This window comes from Perognathus longimembris, chromosome 17 (assembly GCF_023159225.1).
Source record: "Perognathus longimembris pacificus isolate PPM17 chromosome 17, ASM2315922v1, whole genome shotgun sequence".
Classification (NCBI taxonomy): Eukaryota; Metazoa; Chordata; class Mammalia; order Rodentia; family Heteromyidae; genus Perognathus; species Perognathus longimembris.
Genome location: NC_063177.1, coordinates 43,932,981 through 43,953,248, shown reverse-complemented (window position 1 = coordinate 43,953,248; position 20,268 = coordinate 43,932,981). Strand labels below are relative to the sequence as shown.

At 36.5% G+C, this 20,268-nt stretch overlaps 1 protein-coding gene and 1 long non-coding RNA gene across 7 annotated transcripts in view; one reads left to right on the top strand and one right to left on the bottom strand.

Moving 5' to 3' along the window:
• The window catches only part of Tanc2 (tetratricopeptide repeat, ankyrin repeat and coiled-coil containing 2), a 251,669-nt gene that overhangs the window by 195,921 nt on the left and 35,480 nt on the right, over positions 1-20,268 (bottom strand). For all 6 annotated transcript variants that reach the window (XM_048367307.1, XM_048367308.1, XM_048367309.1 and 3 more), the window contains exon 2: positions 11,349-11,438. In XM_048367307.1, the coding sequence (XP_048223264.1) occupies positions 11,349-11,415 (67 nt within the window). In that variant the 5' untranslated portion in view covers positions 11,416-11,438. The remainder of the gene's footprint in view (positions 1-11,348; positions 11,439-20,268) is intronic.
• Positions 460-19,815, top strand: LOC125366544. The gene is made up of 3 exons (XR_007213862.1): positions 460-677; positions 12,561-12,572; positions 19,804-19,815. It is a non-coding gene; the product is annotated as an uncharacterized LOC125366544 (long non-coding RNA).

The following is a 20,268-nucleotide window of genomic DNA, read 5'->3' as shown; positions in this document are numbered from 1 at the left end:
ACCTTCTTTTCTGTTCAAGGCATGACTACACAGTTTCTGGAATCATGATTTTAAGATTGCGACAGTTTTTACAAATAACTTAATGTCATGAAAACAATTATTGATCCCTTATTGGTGGCAATAGAATTGATATTTTTATGGTCTCATGGTAAAATAATTTTTATATACCATCAGGTGAGACAATTAGAAAATGGGGATAGAATGTAGTATATGTGGGGGGTGGTTTAGTTTCAACTCGGCATAGACATCTCCTATCTAAGCTCTGTTCTTTAAATTATTGGATGGCATAGTTACATTAGATGTATATATTATATTAAATATATAGTTCTATTAAACAGATAATTATAATTCCAAATAAAAAAGAATTGTATTCTCTCCAATATGAGATGGAATATTTCCTCTACATTCCAGAAGAACCCAGTGTAGAACTTTATCATAATACTCTCATACTACATTTTAATAGTATTAGTTTACTGATGATATATAGTATAATCTGTTAGATATAGTATAATCTGTAGAGATGATGCCTTTTATTACAAAGTAAACTATGTCCCCAGTACTTTACCTGATCCACAGAAGGTGTCCATGTAATCAGGGATGCAGAAATTGTAATAGAAAAGAAGAAGAAAGGAAATAAGTTTCTATATAGTACTTAGCCTTGGAGTATAAAATAATAAGTTTAAAGCAGGGCATGGTAGTTAGTATACACCTTGAATAGGAAGACTGAGGTCAGAGACCAGGAAGACCCTACCTGAAAAATAAAACTGAAGAAAAAAAGGACTAGAAGCATGGTTCAAGTAGTGGAGCACTTGTCTAGCAAGTAAAAGATTATAAATTCACACTCCAACCATAAAAAAAAAACAACAAAAAAACTTAGGGCTGGGGATATGGCCTAGTGGCAAGAGTGCTCACCTTGTATACATGAACTCCTGGGTTCAATTCCTCAGCACCACATATATAGAAAACGGCCAGAAGTGGCGCTGTGGCTCAAGTGGCAGAGTGCTAGCCTTGAGCAAAAGGAAGCCAGGGACAGTGCTCAGGCCCTGAGTTCAAGCCCCAGGACTGGCAAAAACAAAACAAAGCAAAAAACAAAAAACTTGGGGGCTGGGGATATAGCCTAGTGGCAAGAGTGCCTGCCTCGGATACACGAGGCCCTAGGTTCGATTCCCCAGCACCACATATACAGAAAACGGCCAGAAGCGGCGCTGTGGCTCAAGTGGCGGAGTGCTAGCCTTGAGCGGGAAGAAGCCAGGGACAGTGCTCAGGCCCTGAGTCCAAGGCCCAGGACTGGCAAAAAAAAAAAAAAAAAAAAAAAACAAAAAACTTCAATTGATTTTGGTACCCTAGGTATTATATACACGTTTATCTGAATTGGGGAAAGGAAGGGAAACATCAAAATGGTGAGATGAAGGACAAAGGGTGATCTAATGCAACGGCGATACTCACAAGACAGTATGTTGGAAATTAACTGTAAAAGTGGGAGGAAGAGTGAGGGAGTGAAAGTTGCAGAAAAATGAGGGAAGGGTAACAAGTTTGACAAGAGATGTACTCACTACCATACGTATGTAACTGTAACCCCTCTGTACATCACCTTGACAATAAAATTAAATTTAAAAAAAAAGAAGTATTTTTAAATCACTTTGATTTACTAGCAGTCTAGTCATTAGTTTTCAAGATAACAAAGTAGAATGATAAACACAATGCTTCGGGTAAGGAAATGATTTTACTGGCTGACTACTGTATAAATAACACTAGAAATGAAACGAGGTATACATTTTTTAAATAAAAAACTATAGCCAAGCATTATGTGGAAGTATTTCTTTTTGTTTTCCTTCAGTATGATATCTCTCCCATTGAACAGTCCCAAGCCAAGCTTGTTCCGAATACTTGAAAAACCAGGCCTTTTAGAGGCACCAAATGAACCAAAACGATTCATGTTCCTTAAAAAAAAAAAAATCCCCCAAAAGAAAAATTAACAAGGGCAAGTCTCCCATCCATTTCTATTCCAGACTACTGAGGAATTCTCCTGGTCAAACACAACCAGTGATCTATCTTCTGAAATGTCTGGGTGGTTGGTTTTCCAGGCAGGGCTGGCTGATCATACTAAAATTCTACGGTTTTGAGGCCCACTCCTTAGCTTTGCAGGTCAGAAATAAAGTATTTAAAAATCTTCTAAGTAGAAATACTCAGAAATACCAATTTATAATACAACACCTCTATAGTCTTGGAATCTTCCTATTAAAATATTAATATTAGCTGGATGCTGGTGGCTTATGCCTGTAATCCTAGTTCCTCAGGTGGTTGAGATCTTAGTATCAAGGTTCGAACCTAGCATGAGCAGAAAACTCTGCAAGACTCTTGTTTGCAATTCACCACCAACAAGCCAGAAATGGAGCTGTGACTCAATTGGTAGAACATTAGTCTTGGGCAAAAAAATCTCAGGGACAGTGCCCAGGCCCTGAGTTCAGCCCCAGGACAGGTAGGCACACACACACACACACGTTAACATCAATATTAAACCCATTTGTACAATTAATGCTACAATGTATGCTAATTTTTTGTTCCAATTCTAAGGCTTGAACTAAAGGTCTCTTGCTCTTGCTTAATTAGCTTTTTTACAAAAATGGCACTCTACCACTTGAGCCACACCTCCACTTTCAGCTTTTTGCTGGTTAACTGGAGTTAAGAGTCTCTTGAATTTGTCTGCCCTGACTGACTTAGAATTTTGATTCTCAAATCTCAGCTTCCTGAGTAGTGAACATTACAGCTATTTTTTTAATGTCAACATTACTAACAAACTTAAAGAAGCTCCATCTTTGTTATATTTGAATAAATGTGAGTTTATTCTTCTAGTTTTTGCTATAGGTAAAAACATCAGACCCCATCATTGTCTATCTACTCCCCAGCTCTCATACTAACGGAACCCTGACTTCATCCTAGGTATTTGCTTTATGGAAAACTAGTTCTCTTCCTAGGCTAAGAAGAGACACTTGATCAGCAAAGGAATCTTAATAACTTTTGCAGTTACATTAATAGGTTGAAGAAAGGTTACAATCTGGCCAGGGGATAAGAAAAGAATGCGAAAGAATGCCTTTCAGTTATTTCTTTAATCTTAAAATGATAACAAGGAAAAGGTCAGTTGTTCTACTAGTCTTGGAACAATAGAATTTGCAACATAAAACTTGAAGGTAGTGCAGTCTTTTTGCAGCTATATAAGAACAATCTAAGAATAATAGCCAATGTTCTGAAAATAGAAATACAAAGAAGGAAAGAAACAGTCTTTGATGCTGCTGCTAATCTTCAGAAATAATTTGTCTGTAATCTTCCTACTTCTGTTACAGGCTGCTTTGTTGAAAAGCATGAACTCCTTGGGCTCATGATTTAACTGAAAGCAGAAGAGCAGTGTGGCATCCTTGTCTTCATTTTTGTCTCTGCTCTTGTTGTAAGCCATTCACTTTGGAATCCAGGAGAGCTAGTACTAAGTGATAGAGAATACTTTCATAAGGATGGAGGAAACTGTCCCCAAGGAAAAAAACAGCAGAATTCCTCTTCAGGAAAGACTATCAGACAGGCAACAATGACTTGTTTATCCTGAAAACTGCTTGCCTCAAGTTATAACAGAGGAAACAACCATAAGACCCGTCCATAGAGGTCAACTAGGCCATACTTTCACCAGAACTGTTTAATAATTATGCTAATATACTAATAGGTAGCAGCTAGCCACAAATGATGGGGATATGCAAAAAAAAACAACAACAACAACAAACTTAAAATGGGAAATACTTCTAAGTCTCCAGTCCTTACAGAGGAAAATGTTAGATAACAGAGACATATGGGATGACTATGGGAGAAAGAGTACAGGGTTTTTGAGAGAGAATATTGTAATTAAACTTTTCAATTTAAAAGTGATGTGGCTCACCCAGTTCATGGACTATAATATCTAAGGATTAATGAGAGGTTTCATTTTAGACTAAGTCAAGTCAATGGATAGTTCTTAGACCAGTATTTTATCTATCCAGGCTAGTAAACCCATCAAACGTAATTCAGCAAACCCCATAACCTTGGGACACTGATTCTGTCTCATGGGCTTATCCTGGGGAGAAACTTAGCTCTCCAAGTCCCTTATATTTCAGTAAAAACTTATGCTGGGGTGAAAATAATTACCAGCATTTTTATTATATAAGTAAAAATTTAGCTGTGTCCCCCCTACATACACCAAATTGTTTTTTATATAACCAAGTGGTGGGCTAGATTTGGCCTAGGGCCATGGTATTCCAACCTCTGGTATAGGAGGAAAAGGAACTAAAATTATAAGCTAGACCTCATCAATCACTTATTCATTCCACAAGACTTGCTAAATTCACAGTGGCCATCATATGGGAGATTGCAAGTGTGTCTGTGAAGTTGCGTAATATTTCCATAGTCAGATGATATTTGGATACTGAAATCTTGCTAAGGGGAGAGGCCTGGCATTACACACAGATCTCCCTCTACACATTACCCAACCCCATTATTCATCAAATTGCAAATCATCAGTTCTTCATCATGGCTGCCTCATACAGAAAAATGCTTTTCGTGAGGAAGTCAAATTAATCAGGATATACTGTATTAAGTGTGGAAATATCACAAAGAAGCCCCCTCCTTGTACAACTAATGCATGCTAATAAAAATGCTAATAAATAATGCCTTCTCTTTTGGGAGAAAAATATTATCTATTTCATCCTCCTTGTATTTCTTTTTTTTTAATTACCTTTTTCATTTTTATTTATTATTTTGCCGGTCCTGGGCCTTGGACTCAGGGCCTGAGAACTGTCCCTGGCTTCTTTTTTTGCTCAAAGCTAGCACTCTGCCACTTGAGACACAGCACCACTTCTGGCCATTTTCCATATATGTAGTGCTCGGGAATCGCACCCAGGGCTTCATGTATACGAGGCAAGCACTCTTGCCACTAGGCCATACTCCCGCCACTAGGCCATACTCCCAGCCTCTCCTCCGTGTATTTCTTTTAAATACAGTATCTGATTTTTTTAAAAAAAGCAACACAGAAAAATGTACCACATGAATTAAATGTGATCCATAATCAAATAGTAAAGTGAATCAAACAGGACATTGTACAAATAACACAAATACAGGAATTAGCAGAAAACATGACGCATTATGAATAAGAGATAAGATATAAAGCTGAGAAAAGCAAATTTTAACAAAGAATTGAATTCTGTTTTTAAAACAAAATGTATATTCTAGAACTAAAGCCCACTACCCAAAATTAAAAATTCATTGACTTGACTCAGAAGCTGACTAGAAATAGCAGAAGAGTGTCAATAAACTTGAAGACAAGCCAATATACACTGTCAAAAAAAAATCAGAAGAAAATATAGGAAATAACAAAGGGTAACATCAGATAATCTAACATATTAAGTAAAGTCTCCCCAGACAGTTTTAAAAAGGAAAAATTAACACAAAAGAAACACAGCTGAAGAAGGGAGCAATGCAGACACAAAAGTACATCAAAACACAAACAAAATAGGAGAAAAAAATCAAACTATAAGAACACCATAGTCAAATGATAAAGACAGGCCTTTAATAGTCTGGGAAAGATCAATGAGAACTGGGTGGCATCTCTTCAGAAACAATAAATTCCAAAGACAACAGAAAAACATTTTCTAAATGCTCAAAGTAAAATAACTGCCAATCTAGTTTTATTCCCAAGAAAAATAACCTTCAAAAATGAAGGCATGAATAATGAAAGGGGTGATATTGATCAAGATGCATTGTACTCATAAATTGACATGTTAAAAAGTAACCCGTTTGTTCAAATACTTAACAACAATAGCAATTTAATTGTTTAATGAATGCAAATAAAGACATTTTGGCACAAATCCTCATAGAAACAACTCCCCCATTAATAAGTGGGCTAAAGACTTAAAGAAAGGCTTCTCTGAAGAGGAAATAAGAAGGCCAAGAGGCACATGAAGAAGTGCTCAACATCCCTGGCCATAAAAGAAATGCAAATCAAAACAACATTGAGATTCCATCTCAGCCCAATAAGAATGGCCATTATCAAGAAAACTAATAACAACAGATGCTGGCAGGGATGGGGTCAAAAGGGAACCACACACTGTTGGTGGGAGTATAAACTTATTCAACCACTCTGGAAACAGTATGGACATTCCTCAAAAGGCTAAATATAGAGCTCCCCAATGACCCAGAAACCCCACTTTTGGGCATTTACTCAAAGGATCACAAACATGATCATACTAAAGCTACCAGTACAACCATGTTCACTGCAGTACTAGCTACCACAGCTAAAATATGGAACCATTCCAGATGCCCCTCAGTAGATGAATGGATAAATAAATTGTGGTATATATACACAATGGAATGATTCTATCAGAAAAAAAATGACATTGCCCCATTCATAAGGAAATGGAAAGGCTTGGGGGGGAAAAAATCATACTAAGTGAAGTGATCCAGACCCAAAGAAACATAGACTCTATAGTTTCCCTCATTGGTAATAATTAATGTCTAGGATAGTCTTAGCAGATGATCACAATAGCTCAATAGCTATGTACATATGATCACATATGATGATGCTAAGCAAAATGAATTCCAAGTTATGGAAATAAGAGGTTTATCATTGTTGTAGTCATTTCTAACACACTATGTGAAAATATTTATTTTTTTCTTTTGTTTATCCTTCCTATGGTTTAGCTTCTGTTGTCACTGTATTTGATTTTGTTGCCCTGGCTATTGTATATATGCTTGTCTGAATCAGGGAAGGGGAACATCAAAATAGTGAGACAAAGGATAAAGGGTGACAGCAATACTTACAAGATAATATGTTGTAAACTAACTGTACAACTCGGGGGGAGAGGTTTGGGGAGGAGGAGAGGTGGGAGAAAAATGAGGGAGGAGGTAACAAGTTTGACAAGAAATATATTCATTACCTTATATATTTAACTGTAACCCCTCTGTACATCACCTTGACAATTAAAAAAGACATTCTGGCAAAGCAAAAACAAATTGTTTGTCATAAAATGACTCCTCACTAAAGAAAATTCTAAAAGTGTTCTTCAGACATAAAGCCAAGTAATTCCATGGAGATAAAAAAAAATGAGACATACAGGAAGAAATTTTAAAAATCAGTGAAACATAAGTAGGTCAATCTAGTGTTTGACTACACAAATGAAAATGCCTTGTAGAAAGCTGGCCTTGGTAATATACAGCATTCAAGATACAGAGACATTAAAATTCTGAGTACAAGGCCAGACTGGGCTTGTTCTATACAATGATATCCTGTCTCAAACTGCAAAAAGCCAAGAAAAAGAAAAAAAGAAAAAAGAAAAATATTGTTGAATTTAAAATAAGTAAAAAGAATCTAAAGCTCTTATCGAAGGAGAAGACCAAAATACCAATTATGTAATACCAAATTTTCACAAACTAAAGACTGATATTTTCTTCTTTAGGTAATCACTTTAAAACTACAAAAGACAGTATTATTTACCATTAAGGAAATAAACAATATTTTGGCCAACCCAAAACACAGTAACAGGGGCTGGGGATATGGCCTAGTGGCAAGAGTGCTTGCCTCGTATACATGAGGCCCTGGGTTCAATTCCCCAGCACCACATATACAGAAAATGGCCAGAAGTGGCACTGTGGCTCAAGTGGCAGAGTGCTAGCCTTGAGCAAAAAGAAGCCAGGGACAGTGCTCAGGCCCTGAGTTCAAGCCCAGGACTGGCCAAAAAAAAAAAAAAAACAATAAACAACAACACAGTAACAAGAAAGAAACAGAACAAATAGGACTACTAGAAAGCACAAAAAAAGTTTTATATTTAGAACCAAATGCAGCCCTGTATAAATATCTATCAATCAATCAATACCTTCCTTAAGAGGAAAAAAAAGTTGGACTAAATAAAAGTTTTAAATCCTACTATCTCCTATTAACAACATAACTATATGTCACAAGAATAGTAATGTGACATAGTTAGAAAATACATCTGAAAATAAAACCGCACTCTTACAGCCAACTGATATTCGACAAAGGAGCTAAAGACATACAATGGAATAAACATAGCCTCTTCAACTACTGGTGCTGGGAGAACTGGGCAGCCATATGCAGAAAACTCAAAGTAGACCCAAGCCTATCACCATGCACCAAGATCAACTCAAAATGGATCAAGGACCTCAACATCAGACCTGAATCCTTGAAACTACTGAAGGACAGAGTAGGAAAGACACTAGAACTTATAGGCACAGGAAGGAACTTCCTGAATAGAGTCCCAGGGGCACAACAAATAGGGGAAAGACTCAACAAATGGGACTACTACAAATTAAAAAGTTTCTGCACAGCTAAGGTCATAGCCACCAAAATAGAAAGACAGCCAACGATATGGGAAAGGATATTTACCAGCACAGCAACAGACAAAGGCCTGATATCTGTCATCTACAGAGAACTCAAAAAACTAAGCCCCTCCAAGCCCAATAAACCTATTAGGAAATGGGCAAAAAAGCTAAAGAGAGACTTCACAAGAGAAGATATAAAAATGGCAAAGAAACACATGAGGAAATGCTCAACATCCCTGCTAGTAAAGGAAATGCAAATAAAAACAACCCTGAGATACCACCTCACCCCAGTTAGAATGGCCTATACTCTGAACTCAGGAAACAACAAATGCTGGAGGGGCTGTGGGGAAAGAGGAACCCTTCTCCATTGTTGGTGGGAGTGCAAATTAGTACAACCACTTTGGAGAACAGTATGGAGGTTTCTCAAAAAGCTCAATATAGACCTACCCTATGACCCAGCCATACCACTCCTAGGCATCTATCCTAAACAGCAAAACCCAAGATATCAAAAGGACATTTGTACTTCCATGTTTATTGCGGCACAATTCACAATAGCCAAAATTTGGAAACAACCCAGATGCCCCTCCACAGATGAATGGATCCAAAAAATATGGTACTTATACACAATGGAATACTACATAGCGATTAGGAATGGTGAAATATTGTTATTCGCAGGGAAATGGTCAGAACTCGAACAAATAATGTTGAGCGAGACAAGCCTAGAACACAGAAAACAAAGGGGCATGATCTCCCTGATATATGACTGTTAACAAAGGGAGAAGGAGAGACAGTAGAGACCAAGTCTGTGAACACTGTATATGTGCTTGATACATTGTAAATTGCATATGGGTCTACCTGACCTAGACAAGGGATGGAAAAACAGGTTGTAAGATATCACAAGAAATGTACACACTGCCCTACTATGTAACTGTACCCTCGTTGCACAACACCTTGTAAAAAAATTTTTTTTGCTTAATTAATAATAAAAAAATTAAAAAAAAAAAGAAAATACATCTGATTTCTGTTCTATTTCCAGGCACACAGCTCTAAAACTTTGGAATTCCCAAAGTGAGACTTTTTTTTTTTTAATATTCTAACAAGATGACTGGAAGGAGGCTCTTGGACAGCCTTAAAATGAGGGCTTGTTGAGTAGGGGGACAATACGATTAGTTAGAACTTTTAACTTTAGGTTTTGATCTCTGGGCAGGGGGATAAGTTGAATCACTCACCTGTATATAATGAAGACTATTAAAAAAAAACATTTAAAAAATGCTGAGGACTGGAGGGTTTCTTGGTTGATAAACACACAAAGGTATTAAGGGCAGCACACTGAAAAAGGATATGGAAGCTCAGTGGTGGCCCATACTTTGCCCTACCCATCTCTTTCAGTCAGCTGTTCTTGAGTTGTATTCTTTTCTAATAAGCCAGTAATCTTCTAAGTAACTTGGCTCCAGAGTTCTGTGAGCCATTCTAGCAAATAATGAAGCCTGTGGAAGGATCATAGGACCTCCAAGTTGCAGCCAAATCAGGCTGAAGTTGTGGGTAACCTGGGGACCCATTTGAACTGACATCTAAAGTATAGGACAGAAGCTGTCAACTCTTTACGTTTACTCCAGGTCTATAGAGAGAAAGTTAGAACTGAATTGAATGGAATTATAAAACATCCAGTCAGTATCTGCCAGAAAACTCAATTGTTATGTGGGTGGGTATAATATATATCTGGTCATCAGAGCATTAATAGTAGATGGAAAAGAAATTCTCCTTTTTAAAAAATTTTTATGTCATGGTGATGTACAGAGGGGTTACAGTTACATATGTAAGATAATGAGTACTTTTCTTGTCAAACTTGTTACCTCATCCTTTGTTTTTCTCCCACCTTCCCTCCTCCTCAATTCCCTCCCTCCACCCCAAGTTGTACAGTTAATTTACAACATATTGTCTTCTAAGTATTGCTGTTGTTCTGGTTCACCTTTTACCCCTTGTCTCACCATTTGATGTTCCCCTTTCCTTCCCTATTCAGACATACATATATACAATACCCAGGGTATCAAGAGAACTTTTTTCTTTATAATAAGAATGGCCAGAAAATCATCAACTGCTTAAAAGTTTTAAGTACACTTTTAAATACCTACAGGTCAAGAGGAAATCACAATGGAAACTGTAAAAACATTTTAAATTAGATAATAGATACAATATTAAAAACTCAAAAAAATTAGGAAGGCAAAAAACTTCTAAAGAATCCAGTAAGTCTACCACCCATTAAAAAAAAATCTTCTAATACATTTCTCTTTGATATTCTTTTCCTAAAGTTTTGTTTCATTTATCTTACAAGATTGACTTGCCCTCTTGTTCTTTAAAAACAAAATCTTTACATATTTTATTTTAATACTTTTATTAATATAAAACATGCATTTTACTTTCTATATAAATTAATAAAATAATCCCTGTTTTTAAAGGGATCCCTGTTTTAAAAGTGTATAGAACTGAAATAGTTTTCCATATTAATTCAAAAAATTATTTAGGCCTAAACAGATGATCAAAACCTTATTCTGGGCTGGGAATATGGCCTAGTGATAGAGTGCTTGCCTAGCATACATGAAGCCCTGGGTTTGATTCCTTAGCACCACATAAACAGGAAAGGCCGGAAGTGGTGCTGTAGCTCAAGAGGTAGAGTGCTAGCCTTGAGCAAAAAGAAGCCAGGGACAGGGCTCAGGCCCTGAGTCCAAGTCCCAGGAATGGAAAAAAACAAACAAACAAAAAAAACACCCTTATTCTCCTGTATATATTTTTCCTTCACAATATTTTCCTTTACTTGTTCCTGGTAAATGTTCAAGTGTTACTACTTTTTAATAGAGGATAACAGCCTATGGAAATACTAACCTTTTTTCTCTAAGTTTAAAATACCATTTAAATAATAAATGTGTTATAACATTAATTCAGATCTCTAAAACAGTTTATATTTTTAAAATATTCCACAGAATAAATGTGGGATAGTGACTTACCACTTGACCTGTTTTTACGACTTGACTTCCCACCAGTAAGAAGCATCTTAAGACTATTCCGAAACATGGTTGTGCTCTTCTAGTATAAAACTATGAAAGAAAATACAAACAAAGTTTAAGATTTTATTTTCTATTCAAAGTGCTTCTAAGAATTTAATTCATATAAATAATTAACTGTGTTTAAATATATAGTAAAACATGTAACTATATGGTCAACAAATACTATTAATACTGGAACGAAGGATGAACAAATGCAGCAATGATACTAAACAATATGTTGAAAATGAACTATACAACTTCGGGTGGGGGAGGGTTGGAGGAAAAACTGGGAGAAAACAAGGGAAGATGTGACACTACTCAAAAAGAAATGTACTCATTACCTGAATATGTAACTGTAATCCCTCTGTATATCACCTTTACAATAAAAAATAATAATAAAGAAGCATTTAAATAGTCCTATAGAAGTAATACTATAGCTGGGTGTAGTAGCATATACTTATAAGCCCCAGCATCTTGGGAGATCGAGGCAGGAGGATGGCTTGAGCTCAGAAGACCCAGTGTCTGAATGAGTGAATGAATGAATGAATGAATGAAGAATGAGAGACAAAGACTACTATAGTAGTAATCTAAGGGAAAAAGTAGCACTAAAGATACAAATATAAAATATAATTAAATAGCTACAAATATAGCCTATCTTTCAATTGACTCTCCAATTCTGGGGCAATTTTCCTCTCTCTCTCTCTCTCACTTGCTCTCTCGCTCTCTCGGTCTCTCGCTCTCTCTCTTTCTCTTTTTCCTTCTTTCTTCCTCCCACCTCCCCTTCCCTCCTTGACTCTCTCTTCCTGCTTCCTCTCTCCCCTCTCTTCTTTCTCACACAGCTTTTTCTTCTCTCTATTGAACAACAATAACATTCACATATTTTAGGGTGTCCTGTCCAAAAATAAATGGTACCCACTTCTACATTCTTAGTTCTCTACATGGCTCAATTATCACTCCTATAACCTTGTCCTTCATAGCAAAATTTCCCCAAAATATTATCAGCATATAGTGTGTCCAGTAGCAAGCATATCCAAGGAAATGAGCAAACATAAAGTAAAACATAAGGTCAACAGATATTATTCAGATAAAAAACAGAGAAGCATTGAAAAATATGAAGATGAGCATTAGTAGCACATGGAACCCACTTAAAATCTCTACCATACCCATACTAAGAAAATTAAGAGTGTGAGAAAATTTGAAATAATAAGAACCAAGATAGGCCTTTTGATCACAGTTGGCACTCTATCACTTTGGCCACCCTTCCTGTCTAGCTTTTTGCTGGTTAATTGGAAGTAAAGAGTTTCACAGACATCTGGCAAACAAAGACCAACTAAAAGAAAACTGCTATAGTGGTGCCAGTTAACTAACACTTTAATGAGCATTAATAAAAATACACAGGTTACAGGTAGAGCTCCCTCAGGAGCTGGCAAAGCCCTGAGGTGAACATCATAATTCTAAATTTGAATGCTCAAACTAGTACAGTTACAGCAAACTAAAAAAAGATTAAATAGCTGGGCACTGGTAGCTCATGCCTGTAATCCTAGCTACTCAGGAGGCTGAGATCTTTTAGGATCAAGGTTTGAAGCTATCCAGGGCACGATTTGTGAGACTCTTGTCTCCAATTAGCCACCAAAAGCTGGAAGTAGAGCTGTGGCTCAAGTAGTAGAGTGCTAGCCTTGAGCAAAAAAGCTCAGGGAGAATGCCAAGTCCTGAGTTCAAGCCCTAGAACCAGAACACACACACACCACACACACACACACACACACACACACATACACATACACACACACACGAAAGCTTAAATAATATTAAGCAAAAAGATAAAGACTAAAAGGTGATCGACAAACCAATAATCATATGAAAGACTAACATGTTTGTCAAAAGCTGCAAGGTCAACGAGGAAAGCAATTACTAAGATATAGGGTATTTGAACATAATTAACCTTATTACAGGCACATGTACACACACGCAAATAATACTCAAATAAAAGCAGACTACATAAGCTATACTCAAAACACATATGCAAGTGGACTATATTTTGGATCATAAAACAAATCTGAACACATTTCAAAGTACTAATGTCTTTCCTAGTATACTGACTACAGTACAATCAAGCTAGAATTGAATCATTCTTTTAGTCCAGGAAATCCCCTATGGATTGACAATTAGGTTACCTACTTCTTAATAAACATGAGATGAAAAAGCAAATGAATCACATATTTAAATATTTCCTATGAATGATAATAAATATATGACTTATGAAAACAGAATAGAACTAAAACAATTATTGTAAAGAAATTTATACTTTAAATGTATGAATTAGAAGAATGATACTAGTATATAAGCTTCCATCTCAGTCTAAAAGCAAGTAGCAAATAAAAAATCATGAGGAAACAAAAAATCAATGGCTGTTATATATGCCAACATCCTGAAGAGTGAGGCTGAAGTCAGGAAAGCAACTCCTTTGCAGTAGCCTCAAAAAACATAAAATACTTAAGAATAACCTTAACCAAAGAAGTGAAAGATCTCTATGATGAGAACTTTAAAAACCTGAAAAAGGAAATTAAGGCAGAACTTAGGAGATGGAAAAATCTCCCATGCTCCAGTATAGGAAGGATTAACATTGTGAAAATGGCAATACTGCCAAAGTCTATCTACAAATTCAATGAAATACCCATTAATATCCCAACACCATTCTTCAATGAAATAGAGGAAGCAATCCACAAATTCATATGGAACAATAAAAGACCCCCGAATAGCAAAAACAATCCTAAGTAAAAAGAACAGTGCTGTAGGAATTTCAATACCAAACTTCAAGCTGTATTACAAAACTATAGTATTAAAAACAGCTTGGTATTGGCACAACAGACTTGAAGACCAATGGAATAGAACTGAAGACCCAGAAATGAACCCACAGAACTATGACTACATAATCCTTGATAAAGGAGCTAAAAAAAATAAGATGGAAGAAAGACAGCCTCTTCAACAGATGGTGCTGGCAAAACTGCTTCAACACTTGTAACAAATTAAAATTAGATCCTTATATATCACCCTGAACCAAAATCAATTCCAAATAGATCAAAGACCTTGAAGTAAAATCAGATACCCTGAAAACACTACAAGAAGGAATAGGATAAACACTTGGGCTCCTTGGCACAGGACAAAACTTCCTTAATAAAGGCCCAGAAAGGGCAACAAATTAAAGAAAGGCTGGACAAATGGAACTGCATCAAACTGCAGAGCTTCTGAATGGCAAAGGACATAGCTTGCAGGATAAACAGAAAGCCCACAGACTGGGAGAAGATCTTTACCAGCCATACGATGGACAAAGGCCTCATATCTAAAATATATGTAGAACTCAAAAAATTAAATTCTTTCAAAACAAATCCTCAAAGAACCAACTGCCCCCTCAACAAATGGGCTAAAGACCTAAAATGAGACTTCTCTGAAGAGGAAATGAGAATGGCCAAGAGACACATGAAGAAGTACTCTACATCACTGGCCATAAGAGAAATGCAAATGAAAACAACACTGAGATTCCACCTCACCCCAGTAAAAATGTCCATTATCAGGTAAACTAATAATAACAAATGCTGGAGGGGATGTGGCTAAAAGGGAACCTATTACATTATTGGTGGGAATGTAAACTTGTTCAATCACTCTGGAAAGTGGTACAGAGGTTCCTCAGAAGGTTTAAACATAGAGCTCCCCTATGATCTAGCAGCCCCACCTGTGGGCATCTACCCAAAAGATTACAAGCAAGACACACTAAAGCTACCAGCACAACTAGGTTCATTGCAGCACAATTTGCAAAAGGCGAAAGAAAGATTTATATGATCTGAAGAGAAACCAGAGTATTCTCAGCACAATTTGTCATTGCTAAAATACTGAACCAACCCAAATGCCCCTCAGTAGAGGAGTGGATCAGGAAAATGTGGTACATATACACAATGTAATTCTATGCCTCTATCAGAATGACACTGCCCCATTGGTAAGGAAATGGAAGGACTTGGAAAAAATCATAATAAGTGAAGTGAACCAGACCCAAAGAAGCATGAACTCTATGATTTCCCTCTTCGGTCATAATTAATACATGTCTAGGACAGTCCTAGCAGAAGATCACAATAGCTCAATAGCTATGTACATATGAACACCTAAGATGATGCTAAGTGAAATGAACTCCAAGTTATGGAAATAAGTGGTTTATCATTGTTGTTCTTATTTTCAACATGCCATGTGAAATTATGCCTTTTTCTTTTGTCTTTCTTCCCCATGGCTTTACCCCTGAAGTCACTGTAACTGATTTTGGTACCCTGGGTGTCATATATATGTTTATCGTAACTAGGGAAGGGAAGGGGAACATCAAATGGAGAGACGAGGGGTAAAAGGAAAACCAATGCAACAGCAATACTTAGAAGACTATAAATCAACTGCACAACTCAGGGGGCGGGGGGAGGGAACTGGGGAGGGGGAAAGGTGGGAGAGAAATGAGGGAGGAGGTAACAAGTTTGATAAGAAATGTACTCATGGCCTTATATATGAAACTGTAACCCCTCTGTATATCACTTTGACAATAAATAAATTATTTTTTTAATCATGAGGAAAGAAAAAAGAGCAGAAAAATAGAAAACAAACGAAAATTAGAAAAGTAAACTGCTAAGCTCTTAGCAGATAGCTGAAGAAAAAAATAATGAGGCACAAGTGGTTTACATCTGTAATCTTAGCTACTTAGAAGGCTGAAATCTCATGACCACAGTTGGAAGTCTCAAAAGTCTTATCTAATTAGCTAGCAAAACATTGAAACTGGAGGTTTAAGAGGTAGAGCACCATCATAAGTGAAAAGGCCGGTCCATAGAGAGTGCAAGGCCCTGAATTCAAGTTCTAGGAGCTCTGGCTCAAGTGGTAGAGGAGTGCTAGCCTTTAGCAAAAGGCTCAGGGACAGTTCTCAGGTCCAAGTTCAAGCCCAGAAGTAGCACTGGAAAAAAAAAAACCTAACAATATCAATACTGACCCAGACTGAGACAGGATTGAGAACAACTAAATCTCCAATACATTGTTTTGAGAGCAAAAACTAATACAATCATGTTTTAGAGAGTTTATTAAGAGCTAAGAATATGCTTATGTAACATATGACTCCATTCCTATATTTCTATCCAAGAAAAATTAAAACATGTAATATTAAAAAGACTAGTACAATTATTTAGCAGTTTTGTTCAGTAGCCAACTGTATAAAAGCCAGAGTGGCCTAGGTAGGGATCAACAGGAGAATGAATAATCTGTGGGATATTCATATTCAAGTAGTAAGAAACACTTAGAAATAAAAAGGTATGAGCTATCATGTATTCAACTACATCAATAAGTTTCAAACTGAATATGCTGAGTAAAAAAAAAACACCTCACTTAAAAGTGTATGCATTCAATTATTCCATTTATACCAAGCTCAAGAATAAAGTAATTTAGGGACTGGAAGTATAGGTCAGCCTGCCTAGCAAGCATAAAGCTCTTTTATAAACCTCAGTACCAAGGGGAAGGAAGAAGAGAAGAAAGAAAAGGAGGAAGAAGAGGAGAAAGAGGAAAAAAAAACTTATACTTGCACTATTAGAATAATTGTCACTTAAGGGTGGATAAAAGGATTAATTAAAAAGAGGACATTCAGAAACTTCCTAGGATGGTGATAATATTTTGCATCTCGATAAAATCTGAGAAACACAAGTTACACATTCATCAAAGTCTACCAAATGTTTATAGAGGATCTCTACATCCTATTTTATGTAAAATTACCCTTAAAAGAACAAAGTAAACAAATACTGGACTCTATTTAATGATGATATTGATGTTTAAATATTTAGGGAAAGCATGCCAATCAAAGAAATTTACTTGAAATGCATCAAAAATAATATGGAAGGATGGAGGTACAAGAAGAAAGATATGTGGTAAAAGCAAGGCAAAATGTTGACAATGTAAATTACTGGTTATATATGTATTTACTAAAATTACTAAATATTTAAATAATAACTCTGAGCGACTTCTCAGAGTATTTGGCTATTTGGCTTTAGTAAGAATTGGCTTTAGCGAAAACTGGCTCAACAAATGCAACAAACTAAAACTAGATCCTTATATATCACCCTGCACCAAAATCAATTCCAAATGGATTAAAGACCTCGAAATCAAAACAGACACCCTGAAAACACTAAAGGAAGAAGTAGGAGAAACACTTGGGCTCCTTGGCGCAGGACGGAACTTCCTTAACAAAGACCCAGAAAGGCTACAAATCAAAGAAAGGTTGGACAAATGGGACTGCATCAAACTGCAGAGCTTCTGCACGGCAAAGGACATAGCTTGCAAGATAAACAGAAAGCCCACAGACTGGGAGAAGATCTTTACCGGCCATTCAACGGACAAAGGCCTCATATCTAAAATATATGCAGAACTAAAAAAATTACTTTCCTCCAAAACAAAACCGCAAAGAACTAATAGCCCACTCATCAAGTGGGCTAAAGACCTACAAAGAGACTTCTCTGATGAGGAAATGAGAATGTCCAAGAGACATATGAAAAAGTGCTCTATATCACTGGCCATAAAGGAAATGCAAATCAAAACAACATTGAGATTCCATCTCACCCCAGTAAGAATGTCATATATCAAGAAAACTAACAATAACAGTTGTTGGAGGGGATGTGGCCAAAAGGGAACCCTAATTCATTGTTGGTGGGAATGTAAACTGGTTCAGCCACTCTGGCGAGCAGTATGGAGATTCCTCAGAAGACTAAATGTAGAACTCCCCTATGACCCAGCAACCCCACTTTTGGGTATTTATCCAAAAAACTACAAACAAAATCAAAGTAAAGCCACCAGCACAACAATGTTCATTGCAGCGCAATTTGTCATAGCGAGAATCTGAAACCAACCCAGATGCCCCTCCGTAGACGAATGGATCAGGAAAATGTGGTACATATACACAATGGAATTTTATGCCTCTATCAGAAAGAATGACATTGCCCCATTTGTAAGGAAATGGAAGGGCTTGGAAAAAATTATACTAAGTGAAGTGAGCCAGACCCAAAGAAACATGGACTCTATGGTCTCCCCTTATTGGGACTAATTAGCACAGGTATAGGCAAGTCACAACAGAAGATCACAAGAGCCCAATAGCTATACCCTTATGATCCCATAAGATGATGCTAAGTGAAATGAACTCCATTTTATGAAAATGATTGTTATATCAGAGTTGAAACTACTTTCAACATCCCATGTGTATCTGTAGTTTCTACTATTGATGATGTTCGTGTATCACCTTCTTGTGATTGTATCTACACTATCTCTGTAATCTTACCTGAGTGTATGGGAAACAGTGTGTACTGGTATTAGAATTAGGAAATTCAAAGGGAATACCAAAATTGAGAGACAAAGGGTAAAATACGAGAAACAACAACAAAAGCAATACTTGCAAAACTGTTTGGTGTAAGTGAACTGAACACCTCAGGGGGGGACAGGGGGAGTGGGGAGGGGGGTATGAGGGACAAGGTAACAAACAGTACAAGAAATGTAACCAATGCCTAACGTGTGAAACTGTAACCTCTCTGTACATCAGTTTTATAATAAAAACTTAAAAAAAAAAAAAAAAGAATTGGCTTTAGCGAACTGGAATCACCTTGCTCACATTTCATGTCTTACTACCTCAATCACAGAGGGGGCCCTCAACTAGTTACTTATTAGTTTACAGGTATAAAAGGTCAGTTTCCTTAATTCAAGAAGGGAGCAACTTTGTGGTAGACTTTATGCACCAAATCCATCTCTTGTGTTTTATCTCTAAAACCTTATCTTTTAGAGATAATATATACTTGTTTGTTCATGTCGGTCCCCCCACTAACTATAAGCTGCAGGAGGGTATAGGATGGTTTTAATTCACTGTTACATATCTGTAATTGTAATATAAGGACTATTATATAGGACGTGCAAAAAGGATAAGCTATATATTTTAATTAATTTGTTTATGTCATTGCCTACATAAAACTATTGTAGAGAAACCTTGTCTTATCTCTTCATCACTAATGCCTAATTCATGCTGAGCTCTCAATATTTCTTACATAAATAAATAATAAATAATTGAGTACTGATCAGAGACTTCATTCACTAAAATATTAACCTAGTAGGCACTAGAGGTGTAGTGCAGTGGTAGGATACAGGGCAACCTCAGCACAGCAAAAAAATTAAAAAAAATTTAATAATAAAAGAACATATATACATATATGCATTTACATATTTAAGCAGTATTGGGGTCTGAACTCAAGGCTTTATGCTTGCTGAGCAGAATGTTTTACCATTTGTGCCATGCCCCTAGTCCTAACCTAATAAAATCAAAGGAACATGATATACAAATAAATTTGTATGCATGATACACAAGTAAATGGACAAGAAAAAGTTTAAAATCAATTAAAATAATGGGGAAAATATAAATGAGTATGAAATAGGGGTATATCTGTTAGGGAAAAGCATGAAAAAGCTAAGGGAACCAGCCCTGAGTTCAAGCCCCAATACTGGAACCAAAAAATAAAAAGCAATGTACCACAATGATTAAAAGAATGGAATCCCATACCTAAAGAATCCCATAGACTCTACCCCCAAGCTACTAGAGCTGATCCAAAACTTTGGCAAAGTTGCACGATATAAAATAAACCTTCAAAAATCAACAGCCTTTCTCTATGCTAACGACCCGAAGACCGAGGCTGAAATCAGGAAAGCAACTCCCTTTGCAATAGCCCCCAAAAACATAAAATACCTAGGAATAACCTTAACCAAAGAAGTGAAAGACCTCTTTGAGGAGAACTTTAAAACCTTGAAAAACGAAATTAAGTCAGAACTAAGGAAATGGAAAAACCTC